The 21,062-nt window shown below is 37.1% G+C and overlaps 1 protein-coding gene across 5 annotated transcripts in view; it reads left to right on the top strand.

Moving 5' to 3' along the window:
- CPEB4 (cytoplasmic polyadenylation element binding protein 4) overlaps positions 1 to 17,029 on the top strand; it is an 80,289-nt gene extending 63,260 nt beyond the window's left edge. For 3 of the 5 annotated variants that reach the window (XM_069102349.1, XM_069102348.1, XM_069102350.1), the window contains 6 exons: positions 1,807 to 1,980; positions 6,403 to 6,492; positions 7,317 to 7,435; positions 10,135 to 10,249; positions 10,921 to 11,102; positions 12,592 to 17,029. In XM_069102349.1, coding sequence (XP_068958450.1) covers positions 1,807 to 1,980; positions 6,403 to 6,492; positions 7,317 to 7,435; positions 10,135 to 10,249; positions 10,921 to 11,102; positions 12,592 to 12,819 — 908 coding nt within the window. In that variant the 3' untranslated portion in view covers positions 12,820 to 17,029. The remainder of the gene's footprint in view (positions 1 to 1,806; positions 1,981 to 6,402; positions 6,493 to 7,316; positions 7,436 to 10,134; positions 10,250 to 10,920; positions 11,103 to 12,591) is intronic. The other 2 variants (XM_069102351.1, XM_069102352.1) reach the window with 1 other exon arrangement.
- Positions 17,030 to 21,062: the final 4,033 nt, after the last annotated feature.

Here is a 21,062-nt window from a genome sequence, read left to right as displayed (position 1 = left end):
TCCTATGGACATGTTCATGTCCAGAGTATCTGTAACACACTCTGTATAATATATGTAAATGTCATCCTTGTCATATAATACCTGAGATATAGAAAAAAAAAGAGTTTCTATAGTACTTTTATATTTGATTCAATATGATTTCATAACTTGGTGTGTGTATGTGTGTGTGTGTCTGTCTTGTGTTTGTTTGTTTGTTTGTCTTTTGAGACTTTATATCCCTATATGGCCCAGACTGGAAGTATAGTCAGCATTCATGGGCCTGATCCCACCACTGATTGGCATTGGAGCTCTGACCCCTTTCTCACCTAAGACCTTTCCTTATATTTAGGCAACCTGATGAGCCGCCAGAAGGCTAGGGATGCCTCAATCAGTTTTAGCCCACTGCAATTCAAAATTCCTGAGTTCCAGTGATCCACTATCTTCAGCCTGTCTGGTAGCTGGGATTATATTTGTGTACCACCATATCTAGCCCAACTGGTTATTTTTTAAAGTAATCTTTTAATCTTTCATAATTCCTGGGTTTCCAAACTAAGAGCCGAACAGATGATTCTTATCCAGTGGAGTAGATCTCAGACTTGAAATCACCCACGTAAACACTAGGAAAATATCCAGAAATAAGTGAAGAAATTTTTTTTTCCTAGAAGTATTTGACTATGGCATATTTCATATCTCTAATTTGACAGTTGTAATACAGCATTAAATAATTATTTAGCTGTGCTAACATAAAATCAAAAGACACTGGGAGTAACTAAAAAGAAAGTTGTAGTTATTTGACACATAGATATCTCTAGAGAGTAGATGTTATGAGATAGATTGTTACAATATAAATTTACATAGAGAAAATTAAAAGGAAAACATTGGGATGTTTCCACAAAGACCATGTTTGTGACAGTGCTCCTAGGAATTTAGTCCATTAATAAACTTATTACACAACCCCTAACAGTAAACTGTCGGGGTTACTAGTGATAAAAACAAAGCTTCCCTGTAGTTATTTGTACTATATCTTGCATTTTCTACTTTAGTATTTTTATTTGTAGTTTAAATGTTTTATTTGGCTTTCAAGTGACTGTTACAGGTGTTAGACATCGCTTTGGCCAAGTTGACATATATTTTCCAAATGATATAATTCTCAGATAATAAATTTAATGTTCACATTTTAGAATTAAGTTTCCTAGTAAGAACACCGTTAAACAATTCAGCTGAAAAGCCTTTCCTTTAGTGCTGTCTAGAGAATCTTAATTTGGTGAGACCAGGCACAGTAAAGTTATATAGCAACTCTTCCTCAGTGTTCTGCTTATATCCAATTAAGGTAAATTAAGAGGAATGTTCACTTACCCAAACAATTGACTTGCTGTTCATTTTAAACACAGTTTTATATTGAAAGTGTCTTTTTTTTTAAAAAATGTGATCTTGGGTCTCTGAAAAACTTCATCTGATCAAGGTTCCAATTGTCCAGTAATGGACTCCAGAGGCACATCTGTGTTGGCAGTATCTGTGGAGTTCTGGCAAAATAGTAGCCATCTAGTGCCAGCCACTCACAAAAAGGTGCCCTTCTTACTTTGCTTTAACCCAGCTGGAGCTTCTGGATTCTAGTGGAAGACTTGAGTAGCCTTCTATATAACTGCATTTCCTTTCTCAAAGAACTAGGAATATAAGGTGACAGAAATTTAAAACATCTAAGTAATTTTATTTTCTATTCAATGAGTATGAGAACAATAGTTTTATCATATTAGCTCTTTTCATATGGTTTATGTGTGGGGCCCTGGATACATTTTCTGTTAGCATCTTTCATATTCTCTCTTCCAGGCCAGTCTTCACTGTTTCCAATGGAAGATGGGTTTTTGGATGATGGACGTGGGGATCAGCCCCTACATAGTGGCTTAGGGTCACCTCACTGCTTCACTCATCAAAATGGGGAAAGAGTGGAACGATATTCCCGCAAGGTTTTTGTGGGTGGATTGCCTCCTGACATTGATGAAGGTATGTTTAGAAATGGTGGTCAGTAGCATAGGTCTGCCCTAATTAGTACCTGTAATTGTTTTTTCGTATTAAATTAGAGCAGAAAAAAAATTGCAGCTGTTCAGATTATTTTTGGCCTACCTCACTATAAGTAGATGTGTATGTGCCCTTCAAAATGGAATATAATAGATAGCATTTACATATAGTGCTTTTAAAAAACCATAAACATCTATCGAGTGCCTGCTGTGTATCAGGCACCGTGCTGCTCGCTAGAGACAGGTGGAAAAGCAAAAGACACTTCCTGCCCTAGAGGGTCTCACAGTCTGGTGCAAGAAGCGACATGCCAGTGATGGTGTACAGACAAACTGTGTATAACGTAAACAGGGAGAAGTCAGCAGAGGGAAAGGGAAGGGAACGAACGTTTTATACAGTGTCTACTCCATGCCAGGCGCTGTACTCAGAGTTTTCACAAATATTCTCTCATTTGATTCTTACAACAATCATGCAATGTAGGTGCTTTTATCCTTATTTTACAATTGATGAAACTGAGGCAGACAGGATTAAGTGACTTGCTTAAGAGTCACATAGCCGGGGAGTGTCTGAGGCCATATTTGCCTTCAAGTCTTGTCTGCCCTCAGCCCAGCACTCTGTGCCACTGAGCTGCCTCTACAAAGCCCTAGCTTTGAGAGAGACTGGGAAAGGCTCTTTGTGGCAGGTGAGATCCGGAGCAAGTCAGGGAAGCCCAAAGGAGGGTGGTGTAACTGGTCAAGATGCTTGGAGGCAAGCGAGGCCATAGTAGAAGTGGTGACCCTAGAAAATAAAGTAGAGGACGGGATGGAGTGACTGGACATCGAAGTAAGGATGACAAATAGTTCTAGTATGAGCAAAGCACAGGAAAAAATAGGATGATGGACTGGACAGAGGAGTTTCCGTTAAAGATTGTGACAATAGAGGACTTATAACCATAAGGTTTAGTGTATAAACATCTTTGTGTGGCTGAGGTGGAGTGAAGATACGCATATCATGGCAACTAAAGAAGTTGATAGAACTGGGAAGCAAAACTAATGACATCAACATGTCAATTTAAGGCCTTAAATATAAGGACAAGGTTTGGGGTTGAGAGAAAGAGCCAGCTGCCATGAGGCAACAGCAGTCTTCTTAATTCTCTCTAGAGAAGAGACTACTCAGCGACTGGTCGATATGAGCCGCCACGATCTATGTAGGGTGACATATGTGAATTGACTAAACTGAAAGGGAAGTTTGTTCAGTGACCATAGTGAGAAAAGAGTCAGCAAGTATGAATGAGGAATAAAGATTTTCCTCCAGATGTAGTGTGTTAGAATGAGAAGGTATATCTCGTGCTGGAGTGTTGCCAGGGATGCCATGTGTCTTTGGGAGGCGGGGGCAGGTTTCCATGGATGCCAGGAGAAGTGGGAGAACCAGGAGAGGAGAAGTAGAAGATGAAGGGCAGTTGGTGAATGACAGGAGAGGTCTCGCAGAAGGCAGAGTGGAAGGGGAGGGCAGAATGGGCAGTGAGTCTGAGGAGCAGTCAGCAGGTAACCAGCAGAAGATCTGACTAGACTATACCTTGTTGCTGCTTAGCTCCTTAGTCTCTGCCCACCTGTAGAATGAGCGTCATCTTTGTGTGTTTTTTGGGTCATAGAGGTATGTTGAGTATTCAGCCCTAACATCAGGCCTGTGTCTTTCCATTACCATTTTGATCAGGGCACACAATGCTCATGCTTAACTGATTGGGAACAGGATTTTGGGTGCCAGCCAAAATGGTAAAGCCTGGTAGATAACATTTTCCAAGGTTTTAGGGATTTCAAACCAACTCTAGAAATGTCTGTCTCTTTTTGTACTTCATTTCTAGTCATGGAATTTTTGCCTTCCCTCTTCCTTCCTATTGCCTTTGTTCAGAGTGTTACAGTGTACTACCTACCTCAAATCCAACAAAACTAAAGAACCATTTTAGGGAACTTTGCCATTGTCACTGAGAGAAAAGATGCCCCTAAACTCATATCTTTAGAGGGGATGGCAATACAACAGTTAGATGAAGTATAACCCCAACTTACCTGTCCAGCCTTATTTTCCTTACTTTATTCTAAGTTAACCCTCTGTGGCAGTCATATTGGCCTACCTACCATATGCATTCTTACCTCATGATTTTTCTTATACTATTTCCTTCTGACCATAATTTCCCTTCTCTTCTTACTTAAATTCCACTATTCCATGAAAGCCTAGCATAAATATCACCTGTTTCTTAAATTTCCCCTGACAATCCAAGCTCCAGGAGTCTTTCCCCCACCCCCAGAACTTGGACCACTTATTTGGCATTTAAAATTTCTTACCTATTAGTTAACTTTTTATGTATATCTCCTTTTCCCCTAATTAACTTGTTAGCTTCTTGAATTTGATTGTCTTATATCTCTTTCTACTGCTAGTTTCTAGTACATTTCTGTACAGAAAAGAGGTACACAGTAGATGGTATTGTTTGGTTGAAAATCTAAATCCAAAGAGAAAAGAGTGGAGCAGCTAAAGATTTTTGAGCATGGAAATGTCATAGTTGGATGAGTTTATTTTATTATTTTGGTTTGGTTTTCAAATTTTCAAATAAAATAATAAATTTTAAAATGAGAAATTTTCCAGATTTAGGTTAGACTTATAGAATCTTAAAGAATTTGTTAAGCATTTACAGTGGGCTAAGTACAGTGCTGAGGATTGGAAATATAATTGTAAGCAAGCAATAGTTCTTACCCTAAAAGAGTTTACATTCAAATGAGGGGAGACAACATAAGAACTGAAAAGAAGAGGGTTACCTATATTTAAATGGATGGTGATGAGGTAGTCCAGAAGTGGCATGAAGGTCTGGTTCCAGGCAAGATAAGGAAGAAGCATTCCATGATCTTATGGGTGGAATCCAAGGTTATGCTTGGGAGAGAAGATGAGGAGGATGGCTGGAATTCTGATAATATGGTAAGAAAATGGCTGGGAGCAAAGGTAGTGGTCATTTATTATACCATAACTGTAAGAAGCACAGAGGCTTTAGATTTGGAAAAGACCTGAGAGGCTCCTATTCCAAACTCTTACCTTAATCATACATCACACAATGGGATGTCATATTTCTTTCATGGTTCTGTTGAATTTAACAAAGCTGTATTACATGCCTACTTTGTGCAAGGAAGGTACTGTGCTAAACATTGGGGATACAGCATGAAAAATGACAGTTGTTGCCTTTTAAGTATTTTACAGTTTAATAGGGGCATAAAGCATGCACAAATAATTGTAATATAAGACTAGAATATGATTATGGGTCAAAAACAGTCAACAAATGTTAAGTACCTACTCTATGAAATGGGAGAAAGAAGCAGTCGCTTTCAGCTGAGAAAATCTAGGAAGACTTCATAGGGAAGAATGGCACAAAGTCTTGAAAGAAGAGAACTTCAATAACAGATGGATCATACATCTAGAGCTAGAAGGGACCTTCGAGGCCTTGTGTGTTGAAAGAATGCATTCCAGGAATGGTAACTGGTGTCGATGAAGAGAGGTGAGACTGTCTAGTAGAAAATCAGGGGAGGGCTAATAATCCAGACAGCTTAGAATAGGAAGCACTGAAGGCAGCAGAGTGAAATAAGATTAGAAAAGAAAATTGGAGCCAAATTATGACAAGCCTTGTATTTCATTCTATAAGTAGTATGTAGCTGCTGGAGATTTTTGAAGATGGGAATACCATAGTCATATCTGTGTATTGTATTATTTGGGTTTGGTTTGCAAAATTAAGATGGAAATGGAACAGTTAGTATATCTTAAAAATTAGAAATCCTCAAAGTTCATTTAAAAATTTTAGTAAAATCTTAAGAGTTGGAAAATGTTTTCTTTAACCTTAAATGTTTTGTACTCATGTAGAAAATCAGTAGGTAATTTTAACGGTGCTTTCACATTTGTCTGAGGGTCAAGCTTGGATAATGTGAGCAAGATTGGCGTTTGAATTAAGCATAAATGAGTATTGTGATATTATTTTGCCTTTTGCCTTCTTTCTCAGTGTGTTGACAGCTCAGTATCAATCTCTGATAAATGGAAGAATCACTTAAAAATAGAATAGAGACATACTGTATACTTTAAGTAATGTTCTTGAAAGCCAGTGAGCAAAAATCAATTTGAAAGGGATAAAACCACAAGCTTTATATTTTGAATACATTCTCTTTTCATTTTCTGGGCACTCTCCTCCCCTCTTACCACCCACAAATTCTCTTTGTTCTCTTATTTCTACATATCTATCCATTCTTTCTGAACTTATCATGGAAGTTCTTCCATGAACCAGCCGACTCTTCAAATGGATAACATGGCATAAACATATGCCACCCAAAATATTTGTCAAAAATTATTTGCAAGCCTTTTCAGAGGTTTAGGATTTCTCACTTTCCTTGTTTTGCTTTTGATCAGATGAAATCACAGCCAGTTTTCGTCGTTTTGGCCCTTTGATTGTGGACTGGCCTCATAAAGCAGAAAGCAAATCCTACTTTCCTCCTAAAGGTATTTTACAAGTTTTGAAATATTGCATATTTTTTTTATTTTTTAAATTATTGTTGAACTGTTAGCATTATAATAAAGTGCTTCACTTTTAATAATTCATATTTCTATACTGCTATGAGTTACAAAGGGTTTTCCTCACAATAAGTCTGAGGTATATAGTTCAAATATTATAGGTCACATTTTATAGATGAGGAATCTGAGATTCAAAGAGACTGTGATTTGCCCAGGGTTATACCAGTAACCAAGTGGTAGAGTAGAGGCTAGAACCCAGATCTTCTAGATTTAAATTTATTGCTCTTTCTACCATACCATACTTTCTGCCTCCTGATTGTACATTTTTTGATTAGACTTTGGTTTTACAAATGTCTCCTAAAAAGTTTCCTCATAGATTCTGACCATAATTTTTATTTTAAAAGCTTTATTATTTTTGAGTGGATAAGTAGGGGTGGGGGGAGAATTTGTTAGGAAACTTAGTGTATTCCATAATGTTATTAGATTTCTAGTCAAAACACTTGTCTTAGATTTTATTTTCAGTTTCTTTTTGGATTTTCCTCTCCCTTCCCATGTTTGAGCCTAACCCCTTAATCAATGTGAATTAATAATAGTATTTCTATAGTGCTTCAAATTTTTCAAGGAATTTTCCTCACATCAGCTCTATAAGGAATATAGTACAAGTATTATCCCCATTTTACATAAGAGGAAACAAAGATTAAATGCCATCCTCATTTGTACTGATTACATAAATATGATTTATTGATAAAAGGTACTATAAATTTGAATCCTGGGAAAATGCTGCCAGTCATCTCTTTTTTTCCCTATCTCAGGATATGCATTTTTGCTATTCCAAGATGAAAGCTCTGTTCAGGCTTTAATTGATGCTTGTATTGAAGAAGATGGGAAACTTTACCTTTGTGTATCCAGCCCCACTATCAAGGATAAGCCAGTAAGTCATATTTCACTGAAACTATAGGGTCTGGCTCCAAAAAGATAGAAGATTTCTTTGCTATATATTTGCAGACTTTGAAAAATGTTAGCCAGTCAGATGTTACCTATATGATTGATGTGTTTTCAGGTAGAATCCAAACCAAAAATCATAATAGGTCCTAGTACATTTTAAAATATAGTTTATTGATTTGTTTTATTTTTACATTGTCTAGATTTCCATTTTTATTTCTCCCAGATAGCCATCTCTTGTAACAAAGACTATTGGGGGGGGGGGAAGGAGAAAGAAAGAGAAGAAGAGAAAAAATTCAGTAAAACATGTCAAAATCAGTGAAAAAAGTAGGACATTATATGACCGTGTACTCTTTTCTTATTTCTTCTTTGGGACAAAACTTTTTTCAAAAATAATTTCACAATATTCATTGTCTGATTGTTTTGTGACTGTTGTCCTTTCTATTGACATTGTTGTAGTCATGTGGATTTTTTCCCTGTCTGTGCTTCCTAGTACATTCTTTAAGAATTTTTTTTTTTGCTTTTTGGAGGGCAATTGGGGTTGAGTGACTTGCCCAAGGTCACACAGCTAGTTTTTGTGTTAAATGTCTGAGGCTGGATTTGAACTTAGGTCCTCCTGACTCCAGGGCCAGTGCTCTGTTCACTGTACCACCTAGCTGCCCAAGAAGGTCTTTTTACAAGCAGCTTACATAGCTTCAGAATATCCCTTTCTTATGAATGACTCCAGGAACCTTTCCTCTCTGCCTTTGTGCAGTTTCCCTTCATTTTTCTCTTTCCTCGTCTTCTCTGTTTAGGGTTTATCTGGTTTTGTCTCGGGTCACACCACCAATGAGTAGTATAGCAGGGACTAGAACCCAGGGCTTGCTCTAAAGCAATGGCTCTGTATTGCCCTGGGATTAATCTGGAATATTTGAAGGTTGGCTTGGTAACTGGTAGTTGCTTGGGCTAGGAGTCCTCCCAAACTGATTTTGTTTTATTTCAAGGTTGTTCTGGAGCCTAGTAAGTCAGGAGTTCTATATAATCTTACTGAGGTATTCATGCTGGAAATACTCTCCAACCAACTTTTATATATCCTGTGAGGTCACTCTGTCTACTTTGACCTATCATGGTATATTCAAAGGAAAACCTTAGTAGATATTTGTATGTAGTCTTACATATCCTTCGCTACCATTTCTTGCGTATCCTTTCTAATGTAGAGGAAAGTGAGTGTAATTGCCCAAAAGTAGATAATGAAAATGATATTTATATTTGATTTTGAAATATGCTATAAACTTTATAGCACCAGTTTTACATTGCTACTGGTTTTGCTTGGATAAATATTGAAATTAATTTGCACTTCCTGGGCATATACTGGTTGATGAGAATTTATCAGGGGATGCCAACTCACATTTGATTAAAAAGTATTATGTATGTATGGGAAAGGAGATTGTGATTTCCATTCCCCAAACTCACAGTGTCACAAGTGATGAGGTAATGAGGATTAAACAAGGTGTTAACACCTGCTGTTACCTTTATAAGATAGAAACACTTCTCTTATTAAGTCAGATATGGGAACAATTTTATTGGCTGAGCAAACAAATTAGCTACCAGGCGATGGGGGAAGGGAGAAGAAGGGACAAGGAGGAGAGAGAATTTCTTTCTTTTTTTTTATAGCAATCGGGGTTAAGTAACTTGCTCAAGGTTACATGGCCAGTTATTTCTGGGTGTGGTGCTAAGTATCTGAGCCCAGATTTGATCCCCAGGTCATCCCGGCACTGGCGCCCGTGCTCTTACTTGCTGAGCCACCTGGCCGCCCCTCTTCCACTTCTTGCAGAGGATCCCTTCCACTCCCCAGAACTTAGGTATTTAAAGCCTTGTCTTAAAGCATGTCCGATTTTTGCTCTTCCAATGAGGTGACTCCTTTTGATTCCATCAGAGAAAGAACTTCATAGTTCACAAAGGACTTACCAAGTGTGGCTACAATTTTACAATTAGTTCAACACCTTGTTACCACATTAAACCTCATCATCTGTGATTAAATTCAATGACTGCCTCTACAGAGTTGGGGGGATCATCACATAACCCCCAGCTTATGTGTCTCTGGACAGTTATTTCATGAATGATGAATGAATGAACGAATCATCGAGCTGAATAGGACCTCAGAGGCTATCTAGTCCAATTCCTTCATACTACTGATGAAGGAGGTTAAGTGACTTACTGGGAGGTCACATAGGTAGCAATAATATGAGCTAGCATTTTTATGAGTGTTAGTGTTTATAAAGCACTTTTTGTTCATTATCTCTTTTGATCTTCACAACAACTCAGTGAGAGGTAAGTGCAATTATTATCTTCATTTTACAAAGTAAGTGAGACTAAGAGAGGTTAAGGACTTGGTCAAGGTCATATAACTAGTAAGTATCTAAGATAGCAATCAGATGTATATGTTCCTGGTTACACGTACTGCATTCTGTCCACTAATTCAAGTTGTGTCAGAAGGCTCATTGGTGGAATTCCTGAACACAAATTCTCCAGAGGAGTCTGGCTGTTGGTTCATGTACATATCGAATAAATAACCATTTTTTAAAAACTTCAGATTTGCAGATTATGGAATAAATATTTTAGATATGAAATGTTTATAATTTTAAAAATATAATTCTCATCAACCAATCTGTCTTAGAAATGATAAATTCTTGTTTTGGAAACCTCCAGGTACAGATACGGCCTTGGAATCTCAGTGACAGTGACTTTGTGATGGATGGTTCTCAGCCTCTCGATCCACGAAAAACCATTTTTGTTGGTGGTGTCCCTCGACCATTACGAGCTGGTACGCTTAGAACAATAACATGTTTCAGAAGAGTATCTGTAACAAAAAGTAACTGCTTTAAAAAAAAACCTTCAAGAGGAGGCAGATTGTTTATATTTAATGCATAGTGTTTGTGTTCATTTCATTAATCAAAATAATAGCTATTTATTGAATTCTGAACGACAGGGTTCAGAGCCATATGAAGCTCTAATTTATAGAATGAGCAAAACCTGTCTTCAGGAAACTTCGAGTTTAATAGAGAAGCATATAAAAAACAGGATTCTGATGATAAAATTGTAAGATATAATAGAAAAAAGTACATTGTCTTTGTCTGACAAGTACTGCAAATTTAACAAATGGTGCTGGACTTGTGGTAGATAAATATGACCATGAAATTTCCTGCTTTATAGGAATACCTGACAAGATTCTAACCCATGAATCTTTGTATTTTCTATCATTGGTAGATTTTTTTAAGACTTCTATGTTCCTGGTTGATACCATAGTATCATTCAAACAAATAATTAAAGAAAATAATTCATTTAATGCCAGTAGCACCTAATACTAATACTAATGAAGAGACTCTAACATACAAATAAACATAGAAAATGTTTTCAAGATATTCCTTGTGCCAAAGTAGGCTTTCTGAGACATATATGTTTTCTTAAATGTCTTTATAATGCTTTCTGATTTAGTGGAGCTTGCAATGATAATGGATCGACTTTATGGAGGTGTGTGCTATGCTGGAATTGACACTGATCCTGAGCTGAAGTATCCAAAAGGAGCTGGGCGGGTTGCATTTTCGAATCAACAGAGTTACATAGCTGCTATCAGTGCACGCTTTGTCCAGCTGCAGCATGGAGAGATTGATAAACGGGTAAGAGCTAAAGCATACTCTGAATTGTATGTAATCAAAATGCTTTCTTTCTGAATGTATCACTGCAAAGGTTTGATCCTGATAAATTGGTAGGTAACATTTGCGGCATGCATTCACACACATTCCATAATGTTTAATATTTCATATAATGTCCTATATATTTCTCAGAATGTTTTATCCTCCATCTTCCCCAGTCAGCCTGATGAGGCCTAATTAAAATTGACTGAGAGCCAAGCTAGGCTATGCTTTTCTGAGCGATTTAAAAGGGAATTTTGTTTTCTGCGAGTGTCCTACCCACTCTTATCTACAATATGCAACTATATTTGGTTTGTCATTTTCAAGACTTATGGCATGGAAGAACGGGCTGGTTAGGTTCATATAATTATTATTATTATTGTTTATTAGATTAACATAGGACCATCAGCTTCATCAGAGAGGGCAGTTAAGTTTCTTTCTTTTTTTTTTGCCTTTTGGAGGGCAATTGGGGTTAAGTAACTTGCCCAAGGTTATGCGGCTAGTTTTTTTGTATGGGTGTTAAGTGTCTGAGGCTGGAACTGAACTCTGGTCCTCCTGACTCCGAGCCAACGCTTTACTCACTGTGCCACCTAGCTGCCCAGTTAAGTTTCTTTCAATGAATAAATCCTACTTTTCTGATCCACTTGAGACAAGGCAGTACTTCCTTGTAACATAACACATCCATCTTCACAATACTGAAGTCTTAGAAAACTCATTCATTATCGATTTTTAAAATTTATATATATATATATATATATATATATATGTATATATATATTTTTTTTTTAAGCAGTTGGGATTAAGTAACTTGCTCAAGGTTACACAGCCAGTTATTTCTGGGCGTGGTGCTAAGTATTGGAGCCCAGAATCAATCCCAGGTCATCCCAACACTGGGGCCAGTGCTCTTACTCGCTGAGCCACCTGGCTGCCCCTAAAATTTTTATATTTTTGATGAATACTGTATTTTCTAAATAAAGGAGAAATAATAATTTAATGTCAAAGTTGTGGTGTATGTCTTTTTTCCCTTCTAGCATTCTTCTCCTGATTCCAAGCCCAGTATTCTATCCACTGCACCATCTAGCTGCCCTTGGGGGCATAGGGGGAGGGGTTGGAGGATTGGAATCAGGAAGACTCATCTTCCTGAGTTCAAATGAGCCCTCAGGCACTTACTACTTGTGTGACCCAGGGCAAGTCACTTAACCCGTTTTGCCTCAGTTCCTCATCTATAAAATGAGCTGGAGAAGGAAATGGCAAACCACTCCAATATCTTTGCCAAGAAAACCCCCAAAGCTGTCACAAAGAGACTGAAACAATTGAATAACAATATTCTTTATTTTGGGAGGTAGAACTCTTGACCTTTTGTGTGTAGTCACCTTGAGACAAATTCATTTGGACAAGTGATAAAGACTGATATGTATGGTAAACAGTAGCTTTATGCTGCCACTGAAAAATACATTTTTTTTTTTTATTGCAGGTGGAAGTTAAGCCATATGTCTTGGATGATCAGCTGTGCGATGAATGTCAGGGGGCCCGTTGTGGGGGGAAATTTGCTCCATTTTTCTGTGCTAATGTAACCTGTCTACAGTATTACTGTGAATATTGCTGGGCTGCTATCCATTCTCGCGCTGGCAGGGAATTCCACAAGCCCCTGGTGAAGGAAGGGGGAGATCGTCCTAGACATATTTCATTCCGCTGGAACTAAGTGATCACTGCAGTACTTCTGTGCAGGCCTCCAAATAAGTGCACTCTTGTGTTGATCCAGACCCTTCCCCTCCCCCTTCAAAATAGCATGCCCTTTTGTAGTAGGCTGTAACTTAACAATAGTATAATGAAAAGAATGACCTATAATATAGGTATTTTGTAGATTCTTGTGTCATTGAAAACTGTATCGAACTCCATCATGTTGCACCGAAGTTTTGTTCTCTTGTTTTTGCCAAATCAAGAGGATCCAAACCTCGTGCAACATTTTCTTAGAGGAGAGAGAGAAATATTAAAAAGAGAATGAAACAATAGAGTATTTTGGTTTTTTAATTAAATTATTGTTAATAATATAACATATAAGAATACTTTTATTAAAATAACCATGCAACAATAACACTATCAGTCTATTCTGACACTTTTTCCCCAGGGAAGTGCTTTTTGCCTTTTCCTTTTATGCTTTTTTCCCTTTATTTTTTTTTAATCTTAACAACAAAGGAAGAAGGTAACAATTACCTTTTAACTGGAAAGAGCATGGTAAAGTGATACAAATGCATGAGCAAGGTTGAAGCAGCATTATAATTAATGTTTTAAGGGTGTGGAGGCTGAATATAATTTTGTTGTGCCTCTGAGTTACTACCACATCAAAAAAATAATAAAGTAGGCAGAGATAGATATAATTCCATCTAAACACTTTAAAAAGTTTCGAATGTAAAGAAAAAAAATTGGGTCAAGTTACTACTGAGGGGGGAGTGCACTTATTTATTTTTAAGCTAAATTATCTGGTTACAGCCCCAGGAATCCTACCAAAGCTAGAATCACAGACAACTAGTGGAAAGACTAGCATTTCCTCTCCCGACGAACAAATGTATAGATTTTATTTTTGATGTTATATATAACTCTATATCCTAATTTACTAACATGCATCAGGTGCCAGCCTTTGATCTCCATTTTGACATGAAGAAAAAAAAACAAAAAATAAAACCCAGAGATACCTCAAGGATATCAGTCTGATTTTCTGCTACAGTGATGGCACTGAATAGCAGAAACTCAGAAAAAAAAAAATTAATACCACCATAGAAATTGGCTTCTGATTGGCTTACTCTGAGATGTAAAGTCACTTTGAATATCCTGTAATGTAGTTGTGACATAGAAGATGAATATGAAAAAGCTAAGTAGTTGCAAAGTGTTTTGCACTGTTTGAGCTCAACAATAGCTGTATAAATCTGTGCAAAGGTACATATGTCTATCTTTACTCTTCCTATAGAATAAATAACAGTAAAATTTCAGAACTTAGCATGAGACATAGTCACAATGTTTGAAGTGCCAACTTCATTGAGTAATGCATGCTTTATTATAAATAAATTCTAGCTTGGAAAGGCATTATAACATGTTGAGCAGTATGCTTCAAGGGGTAAGCTTAAAATAGTCTCTTGAAGCTCTGATAGTGAGATTAACTTTTATTTGAATTGACATTCTCTTACTAATGCCCTGTTCATCATTAAAAGGATCGTTCAGCAGTGTGTGATACATGGAAATAATTGGACGGCAATCTTGCTAGCTGTGCTACCCAAAAGTACCATCTTAGATATTTAAAAACCAAAGACTTGCTTCAGCACTGCTGTGGAAACACCTGGTCTGTGACCCCTTCCCCCTCCCCCCAACCCCTCCCAATTATCTTTCTGAGAAGCAGTCATTTCTTTCTTTCTTTCTTTTTTTTTCAATACAGGCTTTAATGAACTATATACCTGTTAATTTCCAAAGGTCAAAATGGAGACATTTGCTGTCTTAAGTAGTCAAGTATAGAAAGGGAGCTGCTTTTAGTGAAATCCCTGAAAATATGGACAGCTGTAATGCAAATGGAGGGTGCTCTTGTTGTAGATTGTCAGGGACTTTTCCTTTTCTCCTGAACTACATAATTATAGGTTGGTCATTTACCTTGTTTTCTTTTGATTTCTTTTCCTTAATGCTTGTAGGTGGCTTGGGGTGTGCTACTGTGCTGTTCCTACTCAGTAAACAGGTGTGATGAGTTAACATTACAAGAGATAACACTGTTTGAGAACTAGCTTTGAATAATAATTTTCCCTTTGTACATGACCTGCTGAATTTCGGTACAGTGTTTTTGTAGCTAACTTATTTTGTCATGCACATAATGTATATTTGTTATGCACTACTTTTGTATATCTTGTTTTTCCAACAGTGAGCATTTTTAGGCACACTTTTCACTGACGGGATATCTCTTTATGCAATACCTCAATTTTTCATATTGCAAAGAGTAGCTTTTTGTACTTTTATTACTGAGAGATCTTCATATACTTCATTTTTTAATATAAATAATTTTAATAAATTTTATTTTCTTATATTCTGCTTTTTATACATTTCAGTGCTCTGCATACATTTGGAATTATGGATGTTGTGCACTGGCAATGCTATTTTAGAATCTGCAGAGAAGAGAAAGCATGTTGCTTAAACATCCTAGCCCAGCACCAGCTATTTGGTGTACATATAATTTAAGAAATAGTATATGTAAAGTTATGAATTAAAGGAAAAAAAAAGCATGAAAGTGACAGATAACACTGTAGTTCCTCAAAAATTAAATGCATAAGCGTAGGGTAGAAATTTAAAGTAACATCAAAATTGTCTACAGCTTCTTACTAAGTTTTTTAAATTATACACAATGCAGACGTTTTTGGTGAATGTTTAGCCATTTTTAATATTAACAAATTGATGTTCGGTGTTTGATTCAGAGATGTCTGCTCTTTTAAATTATATTTAAGAGAAACTGAGCCTGCCATGTGGTAGGTATGTAATGTTAGTATGCATGACTAATGTAAGAAATTGTTATTCTACTAATATCCACTTGTGGTGATTGTGTGACAAGCGTGTTTGCAGATTATTTGGTTACACTTCAATTTACAGGGCATAAACAATTATATCTATTACTCTGGACTTTAGCGGTGACATGTCCTTCGGATTACATGGGATTGTAGTTGGGAGTTACCATGTAACTCAAAACATAATTAACATGTAATTAGTTTACAGATCTTAGGGTATCACTTCAATTTCCCAAGCATGTAGTTCTAGCGCACTAGCATGGCACCAGCCATGTATTTACAATGTAGTTACAGAGTAATTACATGGTTATTTTTGCAATGTAAAATAAAGTGTTTCTGATTATTTTCTATGTAAAGGAACCCTCTCCCTCTCCCTCTGGCCCCATGCTTTGGTATAGTATATATACTTCTCCATACACAGACCTCTGCAGAATGCAAAATAAAACTTGCAGTGAATGAATTTAGCATTTTATAAGAGTGCTGTTGGAAAGACTTGATAATTCACCCCTTTTGTTTTGAAGAGTTGAACCTTCTGTTAAAAGGTGATTTAAAACTTGAATGTGATGAATTGTGGCAAGTTAACTTCAAGTTGTTATGTGCAATACTTATTTCAGACTTTTGAAAGATCTTTGCAGTGTACTTCTTTGTTTTTAATTGCAGACATTTAAAAATGTCATTTTCTACTGTTATAGTAATCCTCTTTCTTGCTGGTGTTTCTAAAGAAAAGAATCAGAAATCAATCTTTCTACTAATGTAAATTTGAGATTATTTTTAAAAAATGGAATAAAAGAGGTTTTGGTCATTTGCTTTATTTTATTATCTTATTTTCAAGCTACTGTGATTGATAGCATTGTAAGAATTGGGACAATATTGTATTCAACTGTTTTATTTTTTATATTTTTAAATTTTAAAGTATAATTAGTTTTTATAATTTGCATCAGATTTTTGTTATATTTTTTGGAAGTGAAACTTTTAGCAAGTGGGTGTCTAGTTTTTACTAATCCCTGATGTTTTTTTCCAAATGTATTGCTCATATTATCAGAAGGAAAAGTTCTTTAAGTGTGTCAGTTAATTGTACTACTTGGCTGAATTTCCATATAGTTTTTACTGTGTATGGGGAGGTTGGAGTATTTATTATAGCGTTTTAAATAAGGGTAATTCATTTTTTATTAAAGTCATTTTCACGTTAAGTTCATATTTTTGTATGTTCTACTCTAAGTTATATAACACAGTTCCTTTTTTTAAAGAGTTCATTTGTTGAAGTGCTAGTGGAAATTAATGTTATTAAATAGTTTGCAAATGACTATTTATACCAGTATGCATATAATTTTTAAATATTTGTAATGTGAGATGTTGAATGAATAAAACTTTTAACTCAAATTTTTTTTTAGACAGTTCTTTATTTTGCACACATGAATACATTGTGGTCCCATAGAATTGAGTGTGGCTTTAGAGAAGGATATTAGAAAGGTTCCATGTGGACTTGTCAGCACCCCACTGACACAAAGGAAGCTTTCACCTTATTACAGATGGCTGTCAGACACACAGTACATGAATGTTATAACCAAGGGATGTTGTATCAATTTGGTATTCAAGAAAATTGAGCTCTTTTATTGATAACTAGAACACCATCATTTTGGATTGAAACCCCCCCCACACACACATACACACACACACACATTTACATTTATCACACTGTCAGTCATGAGAGACCATTGCTGTTTAAGTCAGACCTAAATATAGTCCAGCCTGCTTCTGTTATGTAAACAGAAAACATAAGGTATAGTGTTATTTTAAAAGTGAAAGTCATTGGAATGAGCTGAGTGTCTGGGAAGTTCAGCTTTGGGATGTTGTCACTGAAGACCCACTACTGTTTGCCCTGATTCTGTTAGAAATTATGCCTCCATATTCCCAAGTCCCTGGCTAAAACCATCACTCAGATCTAAATAGAGACTCTTGGCCACTTCAACATACAAATTAAAGTTATTACCCTTCTATTCCAGGACTAATATATACTCTAGTGTAATAACTTTGATCTTATACAAGTAGCATGACTTCAGTTTCCTCATCCGTAAACCAAGAGTGTTGAACTCAATACTTAAAAGTCATTTTCAGTCTAAATTTTAGGTATAAGAATAGTTCCAAGACCAATCAAGAGTGGGGCATTTGATTCAAGATTTTATAATTAAGCATACTGTCTCAGAATACATTACTTAATAAAATTGCTAATAACAATTTGATCTCAAAAGATTAAAATTGAAAAAGATTCTTCCTCTTCCAATGCCTAGATCATAGCACTGCCAAGACAAGAAGCGATGCCTATAGGATAAGGGAACAGAGCTTTCTTTCATTCTACTTAGAAGAGAGCCACTTCTACCACCCAGGGAAGGGATGTTGCCCCCAGGATAGGAGTAGGCATGAAGATGTTTAGTTCCGTGATGGGAAAGTTTAAGCCCTGACATTTTCTCCTGTTTCACGAATGCAGTAAGTATGGCTTCCTGATAGGAATAGATTGCAGGGTCAGACCTCTGCTGTGATTGGATAGAAACCAGTGTGAAATGAATGAAAGTTCAGGTTGTTTGCCACCTCATAGGCAGTGTGGTACAGTGAAAACTCCTGAATTTGGAGCCTGTTGATTTGGGTTCAAGTCCTGTCTTTTCTACTTACTGGGTGATGTGGGGAAATCACTGAATCTCTTTAGGCCTCTGTTCCTCACCTGTAAAATAAGAGGGTTGGACTAGATGGACTCTGAGGTAATTTCCAACTCTAAATCTATGATCCTAAGTCATGTTTGACATTTTCAGATGGCTTTAACTTGATTTTAAGTCATCCGAAGAAAGTAATAGGAAACCATCTATTCCTAGCATGCCGAACATATGAAGACTGTTCACTTTGGTTTAGAAAGTAATGTAGATTTAGCCCTCACTAGGTTTGGAAATTGTCACCTTTTGTAATCTCAGGAATATGATGTGTGAAATATTAATACTAGTATCCATTAGTGCAGTACCACTGGTACCTAAACTCTACAATATTAGTACAGGAAAGAATTATGCCAAGTTGTGAGATAAATTTCGTTATTTACAGGTAGATCTGCCCTTAAATTACACCAGAAATGTAATTACCCATTCTTAATCTTCACTTAGTTCAATTACTATTAATCTAATATTCTGTGCAAAATACTAAATTGGATCCTGGTATGACACAGGGCCTACTCACAGGGAACTTACCCCACCAGTGGGAGGACAGGTATAAAAATAGCTTTGGTACAAGGGAGAGTGCTGTAAATATGATGGAGAACTAGAGCCAAGCAAAGTGCTATGAAAATTTTAAGGAATAAAAAGTCACTTTGAATTTGGGGGTGTCAGGGAACACTTGGTAATAAGTTCCTTAGGGACAGATTCGGTTTGCTTAATCTTTTTTTCTTTCCTCCATCAGTCAACCCTACTGCTAGGGTTACAAAGAAAGGTAAAAGAGTTCCTGCTCTCAAGGAGTTCTCAGTCTAATGAGGAAAACAACATACAAACTACTACATACAAATAAGCCATATGAAAAATAAATCGGAGAAAAGAGAGAAGGCAGTCGAATTAAGGGAGAATCAGGAAAGGCTTCTTATAGAAGGTGTAACTTTAAGGGAGTCAGAGAAGCCAGGAGGCAGAGATGAGGAATAAGAGAATTCTTGGCATGGAAAGATAACTCACGAAAATGTCTAGTGTTGAAAGGTGGAGAGTCTCGTTTGAGGAACGGCAAGGAGGCCAGGGTCACTGCACAGAGTACATGGTAGGATGTAAGGCATAAGAAGATGAGAAAGATAGTGGTGTTGGGTGGTAGGGCTTTGAATCCAGAAAAGTTTATATTTGATCCTGGAGGATGGAGTAGGGGAGGGAGGTAACATGGTCAGCTCTGCACTTTAGGAAGATTGCAATGACTGCAATGGGAAAGACTAGCTACAGGGAGGCCAACCAGTAGGCTATCCCAATATAAGGTAATGAGAGCCTACAGCAGCTGGTAGTAGTATCAGAGGTGAAAAGGTGACCAATATGAGAGATTACTTTGGTAAAATTGGCTTAGCAACAAATTAAATATGGGGGAGGGTGGAGAGAGTAAGGCATCAAGAATGACATCTAAGAGTCTGGGTGATGTGAGAGGATGGTGGTACCCATAAGTTAGGAAAAGGAGAAGGTCTGGGAAGAAAGATAATGAATTCGGTTTTGGATTCACATTGAGTTTGAGATGTCTACTGGATATCCAGTTTGAGATATCCAATAGGCAGCTGGAGATTTGAATTTCGATGTCAGCAGAGAGTTGGTTAAGTAGATTGGAGAATCCTCAACATAGGAGAATTGAATCCATAGGAACTGATGATATTGCTAAGTGAAACACTGTAAGGAGAGACAAGAAGATGGCCTAGAGTCCTTGGAGATGTCCCTGGTTAATGGGTATGGCCTGCATGAAGATCCTGCCAAGGAGAGTGAGGAGTGGCCATATAGGTAGGAGGGAGAGAGTCGTGTCAAGAAAGCCTAGAGAGAAAAAAATATCAAGAAGAGGGTGATCAATAATGTCAACAGTTGCAAAGAAGACAAGAAAGATGAGGATTGAGAAAAAGTCATTAGATTTGGCAGTTCAGAGATCTTCACCAACTTTAAAGAGAGCAGTTTTGGTTGGATGATGTGGGCAGAAACCAAACGTAGAGTTAAGAAGTGAGAGGAAAGGAAGCAGAGGGAATTATTGTAGATGGTTTTTCTCAAGGTACTTAGTCACAAAAAGAAGAGATATGAGATGGTAGCTAATAGGGATGGATAGATCGAGACAGATGTTTGTAGGCAACAGGGAAGATTCCAATACCAGAAGAGAGAATGAAGATAAGGGAGAGAGTGGAAATGAAAGACAGGGGAATCTGTCAGGGAAGGCAGGATGGAATGGAATCACTTTTCCATGTAGAAGGATTTTCCCTAACAAAGAAAAGAGCTACTTCATTATGTGAGACAGGAGTGGTCAGAAATAATGACAGACCATCTGGATGGTATGAGATGAGGAAGAAGGGAGATAGGGAAGCTCTCAGCTTCAGTGAAATATGAGGCAAAGTTCTCAGATGAGAGGTGGGGAGAGGAGGAGCTAAGGGAGGTTTGAAAAGGAATAAAATGGTTTAGAAAAGTTGTGGCGAGTGGGATAGTAAGTCACTTAGGGAGGCGTAAAAGGATTGCCTTGCAGCAGAGAGGGCCCAGTTGGGGTTATAGAATATAAATTTGTAGTGGAGCTAGTTAGCCCAGTTTAGGGGTTTTCTCCAGCTTTGTTCAGTAGTTGCGAGCAAGAGTATAGACTTAGGATGGTGAGTGTGATCCAGGGCTGAAGTCTGGCAGAGCAATCAGCAACAGGATCAGGGGGCAAGAGAGTCAAGAAAGGAGAATTGAACTGA

The sequence above is a fragment of the Petaurus breviceps genome, unplaced genomic scaffold (genome assembly GCF_028583685.1).
Source record: "Petaurus breviceps papuanus isolate PSGF00001 unplaced genomic scaffold, PetGlider_PUasm1.0 551, whole genome shotgun sequence".
In the NCBI taxonomy this organism is placed as follows: Eukaryota; Metazoa; Chordata; class Mammalia; order Diprotodontia; family Petauridae; genus Petaurus; species Petaurus breviceps.
This window is presented reverse-complemented; position numbering and strand designations above follow the sequence as displayed.